At 50.3% G+C, this 20,432-nt stretch overlaps 3 protein-coding genes across 3 annotated transcripts; 1 reads left to right on the top strand and 2 right to left on the bottom strand.

Moving 5' to 3' along the window:
* Window positions 1-1,362: 1,362 nt before the first annotated feature.
* Window positions 1,363-3,197, bottom strand: CGCA056_v003529 (uncharacterized protein; the record flags this gene model as incomplete). The annotated part of the gene is made up of 6 exons (XM_037318786.1): window positions 1,363-1,587; window positions 1,640-1,792; window positions 1,863-2,183; window positions 2,251-2,357; window positions 2,667-2,794; window positions 2,854-3,197. 6 exons carry the CDS (start codon window positions 3,195-3,197, stop codon window positions 1,363-1,365), a joined length of 1,278 nt encoding a protein of 425 aa, XP_037182626.1.
* A 6,522-nt stretch (window positions 3,198-9,719) lies between these two features.
* Window positions 9,720-11,539, bottom strand: roqT-2 (Efflux pump roqT; the record flags this gene model as incomplete). The annotated part of the gene is made up of 4 exons (XM_037318785.1): window positions 9,720-10,379; window positions 10,435-10,825; window positions 10,880-11,232; window positions 11,291-11,539. The coding sequence occupies 4 exons, from the start codon at window positions 11,537-11,539 to the stop codon at window positions 9,720-9,722; spliced, it is 1,653 nt and encodes a 550-aa protein (XP_037182627.1).
* Window positions 11,540-12,974: 1,435 nt separating this feature from the next.
* Window positions 12,975-20,173, top strand: atnA-1 (Nonribosomal peptide synthase atnA; the record flags this gene model as incomplete). The annotated part of the gene is made up of 3 exons (XM_037318784.1): window positions 12,975-13,894; window positions 13,946-20,113; window positions 20,170-20,173. The coding sequence occupies 3 exons, from the start codon at window positions 12,975-12,977 to the stop codon at window positions 20,171-20,173; spliced, it is 7,092 nt and encodes a 2,363-aa protein (XP_037182634.1).
* Window positions 20,174-20,432: the final 259 nt, after the last annotated feature.

Genomic DNA, 20,432 nt, shown 5'->3' with positions numbered 1-20,432 from the left:
CCGCTTGCAATTCCCCCGGCCGCCCCTTGTCGGGCACACTAGCTGGGCGCCTCAAACGGCACAGTCCGGAATTCTGGTGCGCCAGTTTGTCGAACCCCGCGTTTGTGGCTTGCGGCGGAGGAATGTCGCGCCCGGCGAAGTTGGTGAGGATGGCAGTCTGGCATGTCTATAAAGACCGCGACTTGGCCCTTTGAAGAACTGGTTCATTCGAAAACAGAAACATCATCAACATTGCCTTTCTCCTTAAAACAGAAAAAAAGCAGGAAAATTCCATCGTCATTTCATCTTCAGAACCTTCAGAGACTCATTTCAACCTTTCAAGCCACCATCTACAAGTGCACGGACCAGCCACAACATCATGGGTGTCACACACAGCATCGCGACGGAGGTTGAGATTGCTGCGCCGCCAGCAACGGTGAGGTCAGTGGTAAGTGACCACCCGTCGTTGGTCTCGTTATATCAGTGTTCCTGAATTTTCCCAGTTTCTTGACTGGCATCGCTTTGATGAGTGGACCAAAGTGTGGAAGATGTCCACCAAAGACGAGTCGAAGAAGCCGTCTGAGCTAAAGGAGGGCGACGTCGTCAGCACCACCCTCAAGGGAATGGCTTTCACACCTGTCATTTTGGTATGTTTTAAACCCGTGCTTACAACCCTTTTGTCTAACAAAATGGCAGGAAAACTCAAAAGAAATCTTCAGGTGGAATGGGTCCCTTCCTTACATCTTTTCAGGAGCCCACTCGTTTTACTTCCGGGCAAGCGAGAAGACGCCTGGGGGCACCACAATGATCCAGTCTGAAGACTTCAGTGGTCTCTTTGCATTTCTGATGAAGCCGTTTTGGGGATTTGAGAAGAAGACATTGGCAAACTGGAGGGAATTTGATGCGGATATCAAGAAGGAAAGCGAGAGGGTTTCGAGCCAGTGATCAGTTCTGTGGTAGTGATTATGATGGAGCGTGCATCTGTTCAATTTATAATGCCTATTTAACCCAATGAAAACATGCCTATCATATGCATTGCTGCCGACCGTCTTCAAATTGGCAATCTTTTGCTGCGGAGCAAAACCCTGGTAAATGTGTTGTTCTGGATATCAGAAAGCTGCGAAGCAATAGTTACCACTGCCCAATAAATCTTCAATCTCATGTGCTTGTGATCAGCGATGGCAATCTTGAATCAAATAATACCAAACGTCAGGCTCACCTATATGAGGAAACCGAACGCCTTGTTCAGGTAGTGACCCGCCCGGTTAGTTAAGAGTGTCCGCCCAGAAAAGAAAAGTCTATGTCAAAGCACGTAGAATACCAGAAACGGCTCGATTGCAGGCGTAAAAACCTTCAGGACTCTGTCACGGAATCATCAAAGGATTAATGCGTAGAGCTGTCCGTGTCATGGGAGAAGAAATCTGTAAAGTAGCCTTTCGTTTCATGAGACCTTTTGGCGCGCCTACGTCGCTCCAGCCAGAACCAGATTCCTGCAGGAACAAAGGTCAAGAACATGAGTGGAAGGGTCACTTGGAGAAATCTGTCAAGTGCTATTTGAGAAAAGACCTCTCCATCCTGGTACTTAACGACGTCGGTACTGAAGAATGTCTAAATGTTTCTGCATGAGTAGGCATGAAATTTTGCAGAAGAAACAACTTACACTAGAGAAAGTCGCCGGAAGATAGATTAAAGTCACTATCGTGACTATACGCACTGCGATAGCTTCCACGGCACTTCGGTCGGCTTGATCATACATACTCGCCGTAAGCTTTGAGGAAATGAGCGCGTTTTGGGTTTGAAGGTGCTGGATGAGCTTTCATCACAGATGTCAATCAGTACGCTTCATCTCTGGCGTCACTCGGAACATTGGGAAGGAAACATACGATAGTCTTTCGATCCGCCACAGTCCTGATCAACACTTTGGCTCTGGAGATTTGCATTTGGGTTTCGCATATCAACTCGTCGAGTTGCAGGCAGAAACTTTTCGCTGCCTGCTGACAGAGACGGCGTGCCTTTGATGGAAAATCGTCGTCTTTGACGAGATCTCTGTAAAATCTCTGAAGGAGCTTCATGATATTGGCATTTGATTCCATAGCCATGATCGTATCATTTGTTTTCTCCTCCCACCTTTGGACGCTCCCGAGTGATCCCGGATCCAATGATTCTATATGACGCTTCTCATTGATCAGAGCGGCTGATAGGGTCTATGTAAAAATTGTCAGCAATAAGAAATGGAAAGGCGAATAATATGAACAATTGTCGGTGTCTTACCAAGTCCTCAGCTCCTTGCTCAAGAAACCGCACATTCCATCTCCACTCCGAAGTCGCCCATTGTGCAAAAGCAATGTGTGTCTCTAAAGAAGACTGGAATGCCTGCTCTAGGGTGGAAAAGCTGGTGTCGTATGTGTTCTTGTCACAATATAATTCACCTATTCGGTCTTTGAGGGCAGCATGCGGGTCACCAATGATCCACAACTGCGTGGCTTGTCCGACATCGAATTGATGGTGAAAGGCAGCCTGGCGGATTTTCCAATTACCACCTGGCTTTGGTGCGGCGGTTTTCAAGTTGTAACAAAGTTGGAATCTTCTACCACTTCGACCAAGCTCCGGAACTTTTGTTCCGGGCACCGGATTGATCAACGTCTTCTCGGTCCTGAAGCCACTGAAATGCAGCTCTCTGTCCTCAGCGTGCGGCGATGCATAGGCGTAGAGAAAATCCAAGAAGTGTGGGTTTACTTGATAGAAGCTTAGAAGCCGAAGTAGCATTATCGCACTTAGTCTCAGTGGTCCTACAGTGTGCTCTGCCCATAGAAAACTGTCATGGATATGATCAGTCATGCTGCATCGCCGAACCCATTTTTCTGAAGTACTCACATAAATCGGCATTGCTCATCCTGCTTAGATGCTACATGTCCATTGGAAGAGGACCCACTGTTCATTCCTTGAGGGTTGCCACATCGGAGAAAGCTTTCCAACTGGCTGTCATTAAAGATATTGAGCTTGTCGACCCTTCCAGTCGAGGAGATGTCCCTGACTGGCAGTTTGAATTGAGCTTGGGTCTTGGAGCTATCTGAAACGAAAAGTCGGTCTTTACAATCGTACAAGCGTTGACGATGTTGAGACAGCGCATATGTTCCATGTTTCAGCGCTGAGGGAAGGTTCAATGGATATTGAAGAAAGTCGTCATACGACGCAGTAAAATGTGGCATGGCAGCCATTGCACTATTTCCAATTTGAGAGTGGAATTAGAGCTCAGGACCCACTGATGACTTGCATATCGGTTAAGAAGAGAGTTCTAGAATGTCCAGTACGAGACGTCCAGTTTAGAGGACGACAACAACATAATTAAGAGAAGATGGCTTCCTGAGCTCCTCTGCCGCATTTGAAAGGCAACTCCGAAGGCTTCAGCCAAGGCTGACTATCGGGCATCCTGATACATGATTTGGCCACGTTCACGCAGAGGAGGTGGCGATGAGCTAAGCACGGTACGCAGCCATGTCTTACGAGTTGCCAATTTACCAATCAATGGGTCGCTGGCGTGCGGCCGCGTGCCACAAGAAATGCAACGTGACATGTCCGCCATTCGATCGGGCCGGAAAGGCTGCCTACTCCGCCACGAATTATTCACTTTGAGACCTTCCGTGTTCAAGTCGAAGACGCATTATTAAATCATGATTCATTTCAAACAAACATCCAGTGCTTCTCCGGCACAACAAAAAAGCCTAAGTTCGGTATTAAAGAGCTATATATACGATGGACGAAATTCCCAAAGAGCCATCTGCCACCGAATTGCCGGTTTCAACAAAACTTGAGATTGTCGCGCTGCGGCTGGCTCTGATCTGGAGTCTTTGCTCGTTGATCGTAGTGTGTGGTTTTGGTTTGGTCTTCGTTCATTCGAAGACCATCGATTTCCGACTTTTCAGCCTAATAAAGTCAGTTGTCGGATACTAGAAAGTTGCGAGGGGCTAAGAACCTCTGTCAACGGCCTAGGAGCATAGAAATGAAAGTGATCATCGTGAAGTATCTGCCATCACGTCATGTCAGTCGAAATCAGCCAGGCAGAGGGCTAAACCATTATGTTGTCAACCTGTTTGTCAGTGAAGTAGGCTTTTTGATCCTTGAAGAGATCTAAAAGCCAGTTCCGGAGATCGGTCCATTGTAAATTGTATGCTGAGATGATGACTTGAACCCAGCCGGGAGGTGTGGCTGGGAAGGTCGATGCACGAGCAGGCCCGGGCTTCTGCTTCAAATGGCTCGCCCAACTCGACGACTTTCTGGAAAGTGGTTTCGGATCTCCTCGCGGCATAGTTTTTTTCTGCAAGATTGATCGTTATGACAGAGACTATGACGGTAGAATATGAGGCTGATGTCGGTGGCTATGGAAGTTCGCGGGGTTCGGTCGCGTCGCAGGCCTCCGGTCAAATCTTGGATTGAGAGCGGGAAAGGTGTGCCACCTAGGCCATGGGCGTTGACCGAGAAAATATCATTCCGTAGGCTGATTTCTACACCTGGGGCTTACCGTCCCTTTTGAAGGGCAGGTGGCAGGTTTGCCGGGGTGGTCAATGGTTTCATGCTGTGTCACCTGCATCAGGCGGGCCACGGTAGCCTGACCCTTTTTGCAAGCCCGGAACAGGCTGAAGCAAGGCAACCTGGCCGCCTTGGAGGATTTGCTGGCATGGCCAGGAAGAAATATGACAGACAGGGTGTCTCATCCCTTTTGACCAGTTGCTTGGCTCTCAGCAACGATAGATGCAGGCACGCCCCTCAAGTTCCTTCGCCTGAGCGTCCAGGCTCTGCCTTACGCCGGCCATTCCACTGTCTCCCGTTCTCACCCAATCATCAGTTATTGGAAATGAGGCGAATTGAAGGAACTTTGTCAGACCGTAGCAGAGCCGGTGGTAGGAGGTGATGATAAGGTTGCTGATCCGACGATACGGGACGTCAAATCGTCCGGCCATCCTGGGTCACTGTCCCACATCCGCTGACGGCCCGTTGCGGGGAGGGCTGGATCAGTTCAGACGGCAGCTTAGGTCGTCGAGGTACTACGGACTTTTACCTATAAATCTCAAGATGCGTAGACGGATAGTATGGCCAAACGTCTGACTCAGACGGATGGAACATGGAGGCTTGGGGAGCGGGAGGGTGAGCCTTGGTCCGCGGACCTTCAGCTGGAAGCCTTAAGCACTCAACATAATTGCGACACACCTATGCGAGTGGTGTGGCATTCAAGTGGGAGAATCTGACCCCTCTTTCTGCACACCATATCAGCTTAAGGTGCCTTCTTCCCAGTCCAGATTATGAAAAGTAGTCTCCAAGTCCTTTGGAAACAACAAAAGGAGACTCAAACAAGCCTGGGTTCTTCAGTGAACAATTTCAGGAAGATTGAGAAAGTCGAGATATTTCTGTGTTGGGCCTTCCCAATTCGAAAGCTCGCTACTTTCTTTTCACTCTTATTTACGACTAAATGACGCGATTGACCGTTGGGCGTCGGTTACTGTGCTACTTGTCCTGGCCCCGAAGATCTTCAGCCGCATATCATCTGGGACAGCCCTTCCCCTTCCCTATAGTACCGAAAAACCCACCAACTGTTGTCTGCCGAGCCTGCTGGCCTGCTTAAAACACTCATCCTTCCCTCCAGGAATCCATTCCAACATCTGTCTGATAGATGCGTGCATATACTTTTCCAAGCATTGGAACCTCCCCCCTCCCCCGGAAATTTGGCAGCGAAACCATCGGCTACGACAAACTCGCCATCACTTGCCTATCTTGCTGCTATCCATTCCAGGTGATGTAATCGATCGGCAAGAATTTCCAAGCCAGCCACAAGCTTGATCACCGGTGGCCTTCCCCTCAAACGTTCCCGAAAATGAGTCAAGATCACCAAGCAAAAATTGCTCGAGAATTCTTATGGGCCGTTGAGGAGTTTCGCAGAATTCGAGATCAAGAGACCAGAATTTCGACATGTGGGCAGAAATTTATTTTGGTAAAAAATGTCACCCAAAGGCTCACCCGCCCCTCTCCAAAATGCCCTCCAGAGTACAGTGACAGTCTCGACTGGTTAGGTCAGACCGCCTATCTTCGACATCGACTTCAACCGCCGATGATGAGAAGACAGCACTACGATAACTGTCAACCGGTATTCTACACGCTTCTCGACATAGATGCTCCAGAAATGATCCATTTGTTCAAAAGCAATGGGCTGCACAGACTCCCTATCGAGTTGGAGACACTTGAGAGATGCATCGAGCCGCCGCCAAATCGCGTTCGCTTCCATGCCGAGTTTTACGAGAAGCAATTCGCTTGGTGTCCGATTCAACTTGAACTGCATATGGCAACTTCATATCGCGAATGCGTCAGTCCCTTTTCTCGAAAGCGCAAGATCACAACCTCTCGAGATAGTAGAGGCTTCGCGGAGAACACAGCCACCCTATACGAGATCGACGTACTCGAAGAGCTTGTCGGAGAGCAGCTGCAGAGTTGCATGGGTTCGGCCAGAATTGACAGGAAAGACAGAGAAGAGAAAGAGAGGGTGCCAGTTGATAGCTTGAGTAAGGGTCATGTGAGTGTTTCTTATCCTTCCCCATTGGCCTTTTTCAACTAGTTTCAACCATTCGCTGACACAAAATCATATGTTATAGACTTATCGGTTTGCCCTGAAACAGTTCAAACCACAAAAGAAAACTCAGTTTGACAACGAGATCGAAATGTTCTCCAATCTGAGTGGAACGGAGGGGATGATTCGTTATATTGGATGGTTCTCCAATTACGAATCTGGTCCGGATGGGCGTCAAGAATACTTCAACATTGTTCTAGAGTTGGCCGACTCCGACTTCTACGATACCATCCTCGACGAAGCTCCTCCAATATCTTTCCAAGAGATCAACGGATTCTGGAGGTCCATGTCCGAAGTATCTAGAACGCTGGCATCACTCCATACCGTCGAAATCGATAGGCATGAGTACTCGGTGTAAGTTTACATGGAAGCCTCACTATTGCAAATTAACTAAGCCGATTTAGATGGCACGGAGATATCAAGCCCGAGAACATTCTACGCGTGAATGACCAGTTCAAACTGGCAGATCCGGGAGAGGCAAGCATGTTGCTGAAGCAGTGTGGTCTTTCGACGTTGCCACGTTCCCAAGCCACAAGGGGTACCAGAACTTATGGTAAGGCAACTCAATTAAGGTTATTTGGAAGGTACTGATTCTGTGTTTCTAGCTTCGCCCGAGAAGGCTGCACACCTCAACGGACTCGTAGACTCAGAGTCAGCTATCACACAAAGAAGCGACGTGTGGTCTTTTGGTTGCGTTCTTTCGATTGCGGCGACTTTCGTTGTTCTTGGCGCCCAGGGCTTCCTGATATACAAGGAACTCCGCCTCCTTGCCAAGGATGACATGAACGATGCGTTCCATGATGGCGAGAATGTTCTGGGCCACGTCATTAGCTGGCACAAATACCTCCGCGAAGCCGCTCGGAGGACCGATCCCTTTACATCAGCGGTACTAGACATGGTAGACTTCCATATGTTGGTACCCAGCACGGAAAGATGGGAGGCCACGAGAGTTCATGAAGAGTTTAAAAGAATTCTTGACAATGCTCAGGCTGTGGAGTCTCTTGTAGCAACGGACCTTCTAAGCTTGATCGAGACTATCGACCTGGAGGCTGAGCATCACCAAGACCAAAGCTTTGGCTTCACGCGAGTGGATTCGGACACACTAAGAAGGCCCAGGCCAAATAGTCTACTTTCATCTGATACTACAGGCGAAGGCCGTAAGAAGCTGTCGAAAAAGTCAATCCAGCCTACCGCTCAGCGCTCTCGAAAGACGGACGGTTCTCCTGTACAAACGCCTCGACCGTCGCTCAGGATGCCCGTGATCAACCACCACGTCGAAAGTAGGGAAAGTTTTCCCTACAAAACACCCAATATGGAACGCTTTGACGTGTTTGCTGCCAACGGTCAGAGTTCAGCGTCATATCACAGCACCGGAACAGGAAGACCAACCCCACCAGCCCCCCCACAGAACCTTCTCGGAACTCCAGAAATCCTCGGCATGAAGGTCGCGCAAGTCAAGCAAATGCTCCAGAAGAATGGCATGCTGTACAAGCCAAACCCAAGAAGTCTCAGTTCGCTGCTTGGTAAACAACAAGCGACTGTAAAGGGCATTGTCTCTAACAACGAGCTCCTCGTTCTCTTGGATCAACGTCTGGAAGAATTATTTAAAAACCGAGACATTGTAAGTTCTGCCCGCAAAAGATAGCGCCTATGTGTCTAGACACTGACATGGAAAGGTATTTCTGGTGGACAATGGAGATACAATGGCGTCATGGTGGGTGCAGGCCACCGAGCTCCTAGAAGTTCTGGTATGGAGGGCTCTCGGCTACGATGAAGATGGAATGGAGCTTTACTTCACAAATCCCGACACGAAGCCGGGCGCCATCGTTGACAGCGCCAAAGCCCGATCATTTAGGAAATCCGTCAAGAAATACACGAAGGCAATGGAGCTTGCTGAACCACTAGCGCCAGGATCGACAGCCTGCAAGACGACCATCATACCGCAGCTAGAGCGCATCATCAATGACTATTCGATGGTAAAAGCCTCCAGGAAGATAGAAGAACGTAAAAAGACGATAATTGTCTTAACTGACGGACGCTGGGAGGGAATGCACGACGAATACAGTGCTGATATCTACCTCGAATCTGCGTTCCACGGCCTAAAGGACTTGCATAGCGATGGACCACCCATTGAAGGTAACCACTTCCAAACCGGGCAGGATATTGCTAAGATTCGACCTGTAACAATCGAGTTTGTCCAGTTCGACAATGATCAGAGGGCGACAGAACGGCTGCGACGTCTCGATGACGATCTGAAACTTCACGGCTGCCCGTAAGTAAAACATATTCTCCGGAAAGATGCTGTTTGATTCTGATAAAACTCTACTCTTAGCGATCTCATAGATACAGAACACGCAGAAGGAGACATCTACAAGATGTTTTTGGGCAGCCTTTGCCAGGAGTATGACCAGAAAAAGCGCTACAGCCTGGGTCCATCAATCGCCCCGACAACCCCGACTTCTGGTAGGTCCGAACACTACATCAACCCGACACCAACCCATCAGGGCGCATACACCAATTCTCCAGTTTCCTCGATTCCACGATCGCAGACGATCAACTCTGCATACGCCGATTCTCAAGCCAACTTCCTGTTGTCACCACAATCTCCGACACAAAGACATGGCTCGTCACCGCAATACCCACGAGATTCGGCGTTTACTTCACTTGGGCGCAACTCAACTTGGGACACTTACAATTCCACGTCTTCAGGAGGTGGGGTGCCGGAGGGTCTGGTGTCATCCTCTCAAGCGGGGTCATCATCTCAGACCCAAGGACATTACAGTACTCAACGCACTCATCCGTGGGGAGATCTTTAATGAACTTCAATTTCTTTTGGTGATCTCATGTATTCTCATTCCGGAGTCTGGCTTTAAGTGGAGTTCAGTCTCTGAATTACGGCGATGCGGGCATATAATACTACGGGTTGGGTCGGCGTCGGCGGACTATGTGCATATGGAAATGGATCATTTCATGGCGTGGCAACGAAAGAAACATGGAAGATATAGCTTTTGTGCTTCTGTATCAAGAGTTTGCGATGCATTCCCGGCATCTTCGAATCGTAATGAAAGGACACTCATGCCAAAGCTTATTACTCAATTCATGGGACTACAATAAATCAATAACTCCATTACTGAGCTTGAGGGCTTATCTTCTGCATATCTTCTTCGGCCTGTATTCTCTTCAGTCCGATGCCGGCAACTCCGATGACGCTACCGGCAGCCATGGCAGTGGCAACTAGGAATGTCCTGGTAACGGCATGATTATACACATCCAGAAGAATGTCAAATTGCTCGGGGCGAACGAGATGCGCAAGTTGCGTAGCGCCAGCGCTTTGAACTTCATGGAAGTCTACACCTAGTCCATGAGTAGAAATACCGGAGGCTAGGTTGCTTGAGAAAACAGCCTGTGCAATTGTTATGGCTGTAGTTGGTCCAAAACATTGGAAAAACAGGACGACCGCAACACCAATCGCAACATCTCCCTCAGTCAGAGTACTTTGAACCGCAACAGCGGCTTGCTGAGTTGAGGCTCCAATACCCAAGCCAGCAATGACTTGAAACGAGATCCACTGACCTGCGCCAGATTGAACTCGGAGAGTTGAGAGGAGACCCGCGCCGACCGCGATTAAGACCGTCCCAGCGAGCATGAAGGGCTGGTAATATCCTGTTTTGGTAACGCCCCAACCGCTGAGGAAAATTGTCAAGATGAAAGCCAGACAGAGAGCCAAGTAGCGTACACCCGACTGCTCTGGAGTAACACCTTGAATCGCCTGAAACCATAACGGCACCTAGCGGGTTTGTTAGACTCAGTCACTCCTCAGGAAGATGAAGACAAGTACTTACATAGTAAACTAAAGTGAAGAAAGCGCTGTCGATGCAGAATCCGAAGAAGGCGCCAAAAATGACAACACGCATCTTGATCAAGCGAGGTGGCACCAATGCCTTCTCACCCATCCACCACTGCTCTGCCACGAAAGCAATGATGAGCACTCCGGCGACCACAAAACATGCAATCGTGCGAGCGTCGCTCCATTGGAACAAAGTACCGCCGAATTGAAGTGCGAGGAGAAATGAGGTAATCCCTGGGAGTAAAAGGACCATGCCAAGATAATCTAAACCCCGGATTTTCTGCAGCCAAGGCCGCCGCTGTTCTTGGGTTTGTGGGGGCGACTTGATCAGGAGCAACGTCGCTACAGCGGGAGGAGCCGCAATTGGGAGATTGATGTAGAAGCACCTTCAGAGGGTCAGTAAATCAGTTGAAGAATTTGGATGGAAAACTCTAACTGACCATCTCCAGGTCAAATAGCTGTTTGTGATGAGACCTCCAGCAACCGGTCCAACGACCGCTGCAACGCCGTATACCATGCCAATCGCGCCCAAGTACAGAGGCAACTGCTTCGCTGGTAAAGCTGCGGATATGAGAACCAAGCTGCCGCTTTGCAAGCCAGAAGCTCCAAGACCCGCGATCGCGCGGCCGACGATGAATACAGCTGAGCTAGGACTGACCGCGCAAATCAGAGAGCCAATTTCAAAGATGCCGAGGGAGGCCAAAAAGACAATCTTGATGTTGAACTGATTATACATGCGACCAAACACCAGCTGAAAAGCACACAGAGTCATCTGGTACGCCGATCCATACCACTGGAGATGATGTCAGTAGGGGCTACTCGAGTCCGCTTTCAGAGTTGCATTTACTTACACCAACATCTTTCAGAGAACCAAAATCATCCGTGATTCTTGGGATGGCGGTTGCAATGATCCCCTCGTCGAGAAATGTGCACAATACTCCAAAGGAGATGGCCAGCCAAATCAGAAAGGCCTTCCATCCAGGGAGACCCCCTGTTGCTGCTGTTTTCTCCGAGGCGTTGGGCACTTCTGATTGACTGCCAGAAGTTTTGGACTGAGCATCGGCGCGCTCATGCACCTGCTCTTGACTCTGCAAAGACATTTTGAGTGCGGAGATCGAGCAGTGTCTGGGACCACTACCTAGCGAGAGCAGACAGAGATTGATGAGAAAATTGGACAAGATGAGAGCATCTTCATTCATCACTCTCTGGGGTGGGAACCATAAGAGGGCCATGTCAAGATTCCTGAATGGTTTGCCCGGTCTCGCCCCCACTACACTGCCTGACCGCCACAATTGGGGTGTTCACCCTTGACATGGATCAAAGCCCTGTCACCAACCGTAACAGGAAGGCGAATGAGCACTAAAGACGCTGATGGAGTTGAGACACAACTAACGTTCAGCATCACAATTATGGAGTGTGACCATTTCCTGCCTTATCGCTGACCACCCCTCTCGTGGGTCTGAAGGATCGAACTGCATGCTTTCGCTAGGCACCTATGTAGAAGTTCTTCCTGGAGGGCATCTTCAAGGAACAATCTCGTGCACAATCATTAGTTCCGCCCGGCGGGAAGAAGGCAGGATGCGTCGAAGCCTGGATCCCACGAACCCATGCAAGGCACAGCATGCAGCCGCCTTGCATGCATCGGCTACAAAAGGACCAATGGGTACCAGGATTCTGGGCCCTGTCACGAACCTCACCTGCACCAGTCACCAATGACAAATGTCGTTTTTGCCTTACACAGCCGGCCCATCATTGACTGGAACGGTTAGTAACACACAGCCAAAGTCAGCCTTTCCAAAGAGAGAGACATATTATCCACGCAAGACTCCGACACAGCGAATCGGATAGCCAATTCGAGTTTCCGCAAAACAAGTCGAACATTGTGTGACCACACCGGCAAAAGACAGCCGGGCACAGCGGACGAAGAATCTGTCGAGGACTCAAGTGACTCACGCTATCGAATCACAAGAACATGAGGCTCTATGATGTGATCTGTCTTTTGCCTTCCGGTGGAACTCGAAGTGGGAGGTATCGCAACTGTGGGTATACGACCGCAGTCGAAGGATTCGAGGTGCAAGATGTCTTCACTCAGCTTCCTTTCTAGGTAAGCGACAAGTTTGAGAATAAGGCTAGAAAACAGCGGAGAAGACTAGCTCGGGCCTTCATAGAGAGGCTATGCGAAGTTCAAGCTCTTCGGGTCGCGCGGAAAGGAGCTCCGCTGGTAAGTCTCGAATAATATGGGAGTTTATGGATGAAGGGTGGCTCATCATTTCGAAGGATTTTGCCTGTGCCAGGAGGTTCGAATTCTGGCCCGAATGCTTGATCCTCGATATGGCTAGTGCAACTCGATGGCCCGAATGCTCGCTTTATGTACTCTCCTTAAGGCGTGCGTGATCTTCTGGGCCGGGGACATACCGATATATGATTGAGAGTCGCCAACATCGTCTTGGCGCGACTCCCCAGGGCTGACATCTTGCATGGTAATCTTCATGCACGTCAAACTATTACAACCCAACTTGCATATCAACAGCCAAGATGTTATCTTCCGACGGCAAATGGAAGCTTGCCCCAAGGCTTCATTCCGTAAAGTTTGTTTTTGATGCGCCTATTCCAGCAGACGCCCCGGCTCCTGAGGAGTTCGTCTTCGATAGCCCATTTCCCAGTGGCACTCCGGGAATCCCCAAAAAGTTCACTTTCAAGTCGCCCGGTTCAATGAATGATGGTCAGAGTGAAACCAGCGACACCGATGGCCTTTCCACATCCACCCAACGCAGTGTCACTGAAGTCACTGAGGAAGAGATTGCAACACACTCGAATAAGCCATCCCAGAACGTTACCTGCAACAAGATACAGGATGCCTTTGAGTCGGTCAGGAGTCCCGTGCTTCATGTTCGAGGTCCATGCTTCGACTTGAATGGAGTGGAAAAACCTACCGAGTCGCTCGTTTGTGCTGCCTGGGCTCTGGTGCTTTCGTCGCAAAACGCTACACAAGCCGTTTGTTTTGGACTGAATTCCTCAATCCCAGAGCCCAATCCGAAGTCGATCTCATCTGTGGAAGTGAGCGTTGCCATCAATCACACCTGCAAAATTATCGACTTCCTCAAGCATGTGGAGCAATCGATGAACAGAGACTCCGCCGACTTTGGTGTAGGGTTCACCACAAGTTCTCAGCTGAGAACAATTGTATACCTTGTGAAGAGCCAAGACATCGTAACGCCTTTCGATTCAACGAAGCTTGACTTGGCTCTAGAATGCTATGTGAATGGAACCGAGCTCGCCCTGTCGGCCACTTTCAATCACGAAGTCATTTCTCCGACCTCAGTGAGATTTCTCCTTGACGACTTGGAGAATGTGCTCTGGCAGTTGTCATCCTCGGCAGCGGAGGTGCAGAATTTGGAGGATATTCAGGTGCTAAGTCCGGCCAGCCAACGCCACCTTATCCAGCTGAACCGACCGTGAGTACCGCATTGTGTCACAACAGGAAGCGAGGTCTAACAGCTGTGCAGATTAGCGAGGAGAGAGAACGTTTTTATCGATGATCTCGTGGCTAATCAAGCCAAACTACATTCATCCGCGGAGGCCGTTTGTGCCTGGGATGCTAATCTCTCTTATGGTCAGCTTCAGCAATACGCTGAGAGGATCAGCAATTCCCTGGTGGACTTGGGCGTTACACGTGGAGCTTATGTTCCGATGATATTTGAGAAGTCCGCCTACAGCATCGTCGCCATCCTTGGAGTCCTCAGGGCAGGCGGTGCCGTTGTGGCTTTGGACCCCTCACTGCCCACTGCACGCCTGGAAATGATCATCGAAGACGTCAAAGCTTCAGTAGTGATCTCTTCAGCAAAAAGCCAACATCAGGTTCCTTCGCGTATCTCACGAAACAAAAGGATGGTGATAGACAAATCCTTTATCGAGAAGCTTCCACTCGCTGCTACTAAACGCTCATCTTCTCTGTCGAGGGACGTTGATGACGCTCTCTACGTGGTGTTTACCAGCGGATCAACTGGAAAACCCAAGGGCGTGGTGGTCACTCACACTGCATTCGCGTCGAGTGCCAAGGGATTCTCCAAGGCCATCCATCTCGATTCTCCAAGTTCCCGAGTGTTACAATACTCCTCGTTCTCCTTCGACATATCCATGTTAGAGATCTTCACTTCTCTCATGGCTGGAGCCTGTCTCTGCATTCCTAGCGAGGAACAGCGAATGAACGATTTGACGGCTTGCATTTCCAGTATGAACGTCAACTGGGCTATGCTAACACCATCGGTGGCTAGCCTCATCAGCCCCGGAGATGTTACCAGCCTGGACGTTCTCTGCTTAGTTGGCGAAGCACTGCCACAAGCCGTTGCTGATACTTGGGCAGACCACGTCAAGACTATCAACGCATATGGTCCCGCGGAATGCTCTGCCCTCACCATCGTCAGTGAACCGAGAGTTCGAGGTTTGAAGAGCATTTCTATTGGGCGACCCGCAAATTGCGCTGTCTGGATTGTGAACGAGAACGGACATCTGGCCCCTTTCAATGCTGTCGGTGAGATAGTTATTGAGGGACACCCCGTTGCACGCGGCTACCTGGGTGATGATGTCAAGACGAAGGAAGTCTTTCTCGATGATCCTGAATTCCTCCGAGGAGTTGTTCGACATCCTGGGCGCTGCTACCGAACAGGCGATCTTGGCCGTATGAATCCTGATGGGTCAATCGACTTTCTCGGTCGGAAGGACTCTCAGGTCAAGATAAACGGCCAACGCGTTGATCTCGGAGAGATAGAGCACCAACTCAAGGAGCTCTTTTGTGGTGCGCAGTCGTCATTTGCGATGCCGAATGCGCCGGCCTGGGACGTTGCCGTTGAGCTGCTTCAACCGAGTGGAACACAAACCACAGTACTATCAGCGTTCGTTGCTTGCTCGAAATCAATGATCCAGAACCACGAATCTTTAAGCCTCCTTGTTCATGAGGCAGAGCCTGCGTGGATGGAAGTCAAATCTTTGAGCGCGCAAGCGTTGATTGAGCTCGCGGAGAGGCTTCCGACATATATGGTGCCCAAGACGGTAGTGCCATGCCACAAGTTGCCTCTGTCTCCTTCTGGGAAAATTGATCGCAAGACACTTCGCAATTTGGGCAACACCATGACCCTGCAGCAACTGATGAGTTCACCGAGTCAGGGCAACCCTCCGACCCCGCGAGTTGCCGTAATCGAGCCAGACCCTTTGGAAATCAATGTGATTGAAGACGAAGAAGATTCTTCCGAGGGTCAGATAACTCTGCTATCAGAGAGCATTCCCGCATCTGAGTCTTCGATGCCTTTGTCGTCAACGTCAGACACAGCGTTGAACCCTGTGGAGGTGGTGCTGCGGAAGGCCTGGGGCAAGGTCTTGAGTCTTCCCGAAGATTCGATCACTGCTGAAGACGACTTCTTCAGACTCGGTGGCGACTCAATTGGTGCCATAAAAGTTGTTGCAGCGTGCCGTCAGCTTGCACTTCAAATCAACGTTGCCAGTATTTTCAAGAACTCAGTCCTAAGGCAAATGGCCTTGGTTTGCCAAAGGACTGCGACAGACAAGTCCAACGCAGCATCAAACCAGTACAACGCCTACCAGCTTGTCGATCAGTCTAACCTGGCTGAGATACGCGAAGAAGTCTCTTTCCAGTGCGAGGTTCAGCCTGATGATGTTGAAGACATGTATCCATGCACTCACATGCAAGAAGGTCTGATGGCAGTCAATCTCACACGACCTGGGAGCTACACGGGCCGATGGATTCATCCTTTGCCCCAAGCCATCGACTTGGCGCGGTTCAAGAAGTCGTGGGAGGATATACATGCGACTTCACCTATTTTGCGAACCCGATTTGCCACCACGGCATCTGCAGGATCTCTCCAGGCCATCATAAAGGGGCATGTGCAGTGGCTTACTTCCGACAACCTTGAGAATTATTTGGCAAACGACGACGCAAACCCAATGTTTCCTGGAGATTCACTCAACCGATTCGCTCTAGTCACTGATGTCAACGGCGATGTCACGTTTGTGTGGACTATTCATCACATGCTCTACGATGGCTGGTCTCTAGCCATGCTTTGCAACAGACTGAACGAGACGTATCACGGTCGAGCGGTCAAGCCGGCCACCGACTATCGCAAGTTCATTTCCTATACCCAACAGCTTGAGTCCAGGCAAAGCTCCGACTACTGGAAAAGGGAACTTAGCGAATGCCCACAATCAACCTTCCCCGCCGCCCCAAGGCCAGGCCACCAGTCGTTCGCTCGCGCCGTTGTAAGAGATTCTCTGATTATTGACGTGGACACAGCCTCCGGCGTGACTATGTCAACAGTGGTTCGGGCTGCGTGGGCTCTCATGATCAGTCACTTCTCCAAGTCGGATGATGTCTTGTTCGGAGCGACTGTATCGGGTCGAAACGCACCGTTGGAAGACATTGATAACATCGAAGGCCCCACGATTGCGACTGTGCCAGTGAGAGTCTCAATCAGTAAGAACTCCACTGTGCTGGAATTCCTTCGCCAAGTTCAAGACCAAGCCACAGCTATGATTCCCTTTGAACAAGCCGGCATTCAGCAGATCAAGTCTCTTAATGAGGACACAAAGCGCGGGTGCGGGTTTCAGAATTTGCTCGTTGTTCAAGCTGGCGGTGGGTGGGATGAGAATGGCCCCGGACCCCTTGGCAAGCCTATTTATCGGGAAGAATTCACTACGTTTCCGGTTACCTGCGAGGTCTGGCTTCAACCAGGCAAGGTCGAGTTTGCGACTCACGTCGACGAAGATGCGACCACTCGCGTATTCGTAGCCGAAGCTATCGAAACCGTCAAGATCATCATGACTCAGCTGTCCTGGGCGACGTCTTCTACTAAGGCAGACTGCGAGCTCTCGAGACTTGCTTACGATATGCTACCGGCAGAAACTGAGGGAAGGACGAGAAGAGATGACGTTTTGCCGGTGAAGATTTCTGCCACGATCAACGACCTTATTTCAGAGCAAAGCATGGCTCACCCAGGAAAGGAAGCAGTGACATCGACACTAGACACTCTGTCCTACGATTCCCTCGAGACAATGTCCTCTGCGCTTGCTATACACCTAAAAAGTGTGGGCGTTGCAACTACAGACTTCGTCCCACTCTGCTTCGAGAAGTCCGTCTGGACGGTTGTCGCCATGCTTGCGGTGATGAAGGCTGGTGCTGCCTTTGTGCCCCTGGATCCTGACCAACCGATATCACGTCTCAGAGCAATTATGAGCGAAATCAAGGCGAAAGTCGCGATCGTATCTGCCTTCCACTCTAAAGCCACCGACCTTGGCATTGCGACTATGGCGGTTGCGGATAGGAGTTCCTTAGGATTACTTTTGCAATCCAACACCACAGGATTCGCCGGATTAAGCAATCCCGAGAATCCAGCATACGTCATCTTCACCTCTGGATCTACTGGAACTCCCAAGGGTGTTGTCATCTCGCACTCTGCTTTTGCTTCTGGGGCAACGGCTCATGGAAAGGCCCTCGGTATTTCCAGTGACCATCGCGTCCTACAGTTTTCTTCTTACACCTTCGATGCCAGCCTCTTCGAAATTCTTACTACGCTCATACACGGCGGCACTGTTTGCGTCCCAACAGAAAAGCAGCGTGTCGAAGGAATACTGGATTTCGTAAAGGAGATGGACGTTAGTTTTTCACTCCTCACGCCATCTGTGGCTCGATTACTAGCACCATCCAGCTTACCGTCCCTGAAAACCCTGATTCTTGGAGGCGAAGCCCCCGATGAACCCCTCATTTCCAGGTGGCTAGATTCAGGGGCCAAGGTTTTCAACGCGTACGGACCCAGCGAATGTTCTGTCATTGCAACAGTTCAAGCCTGCGCCATTGGGGCAGAAGCCAGGGCTATAGGGTACCCTGTAGGGTGCTCTTGCTGGGTAGTTGATGCAGACGACGTCAACACTTTGGTGGCTGATGGCGAAGTGGGCGAGCTCCTAATTGAGGGCCCAAATTTGGCCAATGGATATCTCGACGATCTACAAACATCCGCGTCGTTCATCGATAGCTCCATCTGGGGGAAGGAGACTCGCTTGTACAAGACTGGAGATCTGGTCCAAAGAACCAAGGATGGATCCTTCATCTACCATGGTCGCAAGGACTTTCAAATCAAAATCAATGGACAGAGGGTGGAGCTTGGAGATATCGAGTCCCACTTGTCTGCCTGTCGATTTGTCAAGCGTGGCGTAGTCATCTTCCCGTCCTCCGGCCCACTCGCAAAACAGCTTGTTGGCGTACTGGACATGGAGGAGGACGAGAAGGACGACGATAACGATGACGACAGAGACGACGACAAGAGAAACACAGACAGTGTGGTCTACAGGAATCGTATTCGCTACCGTGCCAAGGCGTTAGAAGACATCAAGCAAGAGCTATCTGATAGGGTCCCCAGCATCATGGTCCCAAGGCATTGGGTTGACGTCGAGAAGCTGTCCACCGGAGGCTTTCCGCTTTCCATCGCTGGAAAGGCAAATAGAAAGCTAATCCTGAGTTGGATCGAGGAAATGTCTGCGCCCGATGCCCAAGCTACTGACGGCCATGCTTTAGCTGGTTGTGCAACTCCTGACATCAAATCGGACGAGGTACTCGCGTATGAACTGGCGAGCAAGATCTTCTCCCTACTTCCCAGGGAATCATTCCATCTTCAGCGCGGCACTCCGAATCGGTTTGCAGACTTGTTACTGCATTCATCAGGACTAGACTCTCTCAACATGATGTCAATCATGCACTTCGTTCGTTCAAAGTACCAAGTGCGGGTGAGCATTCAACTTTTGATGGATGAAAGGACAAGCGTTCGAAGCCTGGCTGCGTTCATTGCCGAAAGGCTTGCAGAAACAACAAACAAAAAGCTTCCGCCGGCACAAGCTCCGTCGCGTAGGATCGATATCATGGCTCTGATCGAGCGGCAAGAAACCGAGCTCTTGAGATGGCAACACATGCCAGATGATCTTCCCAAGAGACCTACCAGAAGCGCAAAGTTGACGATATTCCTGACTGGTGCCAACGGGTATCTGGGTACACAGATCCTGCGTCGGCTGTTGGAACGGGACGACGTAGCGAGAGTGATTACCCTTGTGCGTGGGCACACCGTCGATATAGCCAGGAAAAGGGTCATTGAAGCTGCGCGGAAAGCTCTTTGGTGGACAGACTTCCACGGAGAAAAGTTGGAAGTGTGGAAGGGCAACCTGGGGGTGCCAAACCTCGGGCTTACGGATGGAGAGTGGAACACATTGGCCGACGGAAGTTCCATCGATATCATTATTCACAACGGCGCCATTGTGAACTGGAACAAAAGCTATGCGGCTCTCGAGGCTGTCAATGTTCTATCAACCGTTCAGCTCACTGCTCTCGCAATTCGGAACCCGAACCTGAAGTTTACGTACGTATCAGGTGGGAGGCAGTGCCGTTCCGCAGATGAGTCGGATGAGGACGTTGCTCGAGAGCTGTCCGAAGCGATGGGCTACAGCCAGTCTAAGTTCGTGGCGGAAGTCCTGGTGAAACGTGCCGCAGAGCGTTGTTCGCCCGGTGAAAGAAACATTGCCGTATTCAGGCCGGGTCTAATAATTGGAACGCCAACAGAAGGAGTGGCCAATACGGACGACTACATCTGGCGTTTGACGGCGGCAAGCATATACCTTGGCGCGTACAATTGTGACGACGACTCCGCCTGGCTACACTTGTCTGACGCTACGACGACAGCTGAAGCAGCGATTTGTACTGCGTTTTCACCAGCCTCGCTTCACAAGGCGGTTGTTCATCATGAAGATGGAATTACGTGGGGAGCCTTCTGGAGTCTGATCCAGAACATGGGCTTCAGCATCCGTTCGATGCCAGCGTCTCAATGGCTACCACTTCTCAGAAGAGACATCGAATCCAGGAATGAGGGTCATCCTCTGTGGCCACTAGCGCACCTGATGGAGGATGGGTCAATGGAATGGGATGTGCGTGTTCAAGAGCAACGA

Source organism: Colletotrichum aenigma (assembly GCF_013390185.1).
Source record: "Colletotrichum aenigma strain Cg56 chromosome Unknown KSG_Cg56_contig02, whole genome shotgun sequence".
NCBI lineage: Eukaryota > Fungi > Ascomycota > Sordariomycetes > Glomerellales > Glomerellaceae > Colletotrichum > Colletotrichum aenigma.
This window is presented reverse-complemented; position numbering and strand designations above follow the sequence as displayed.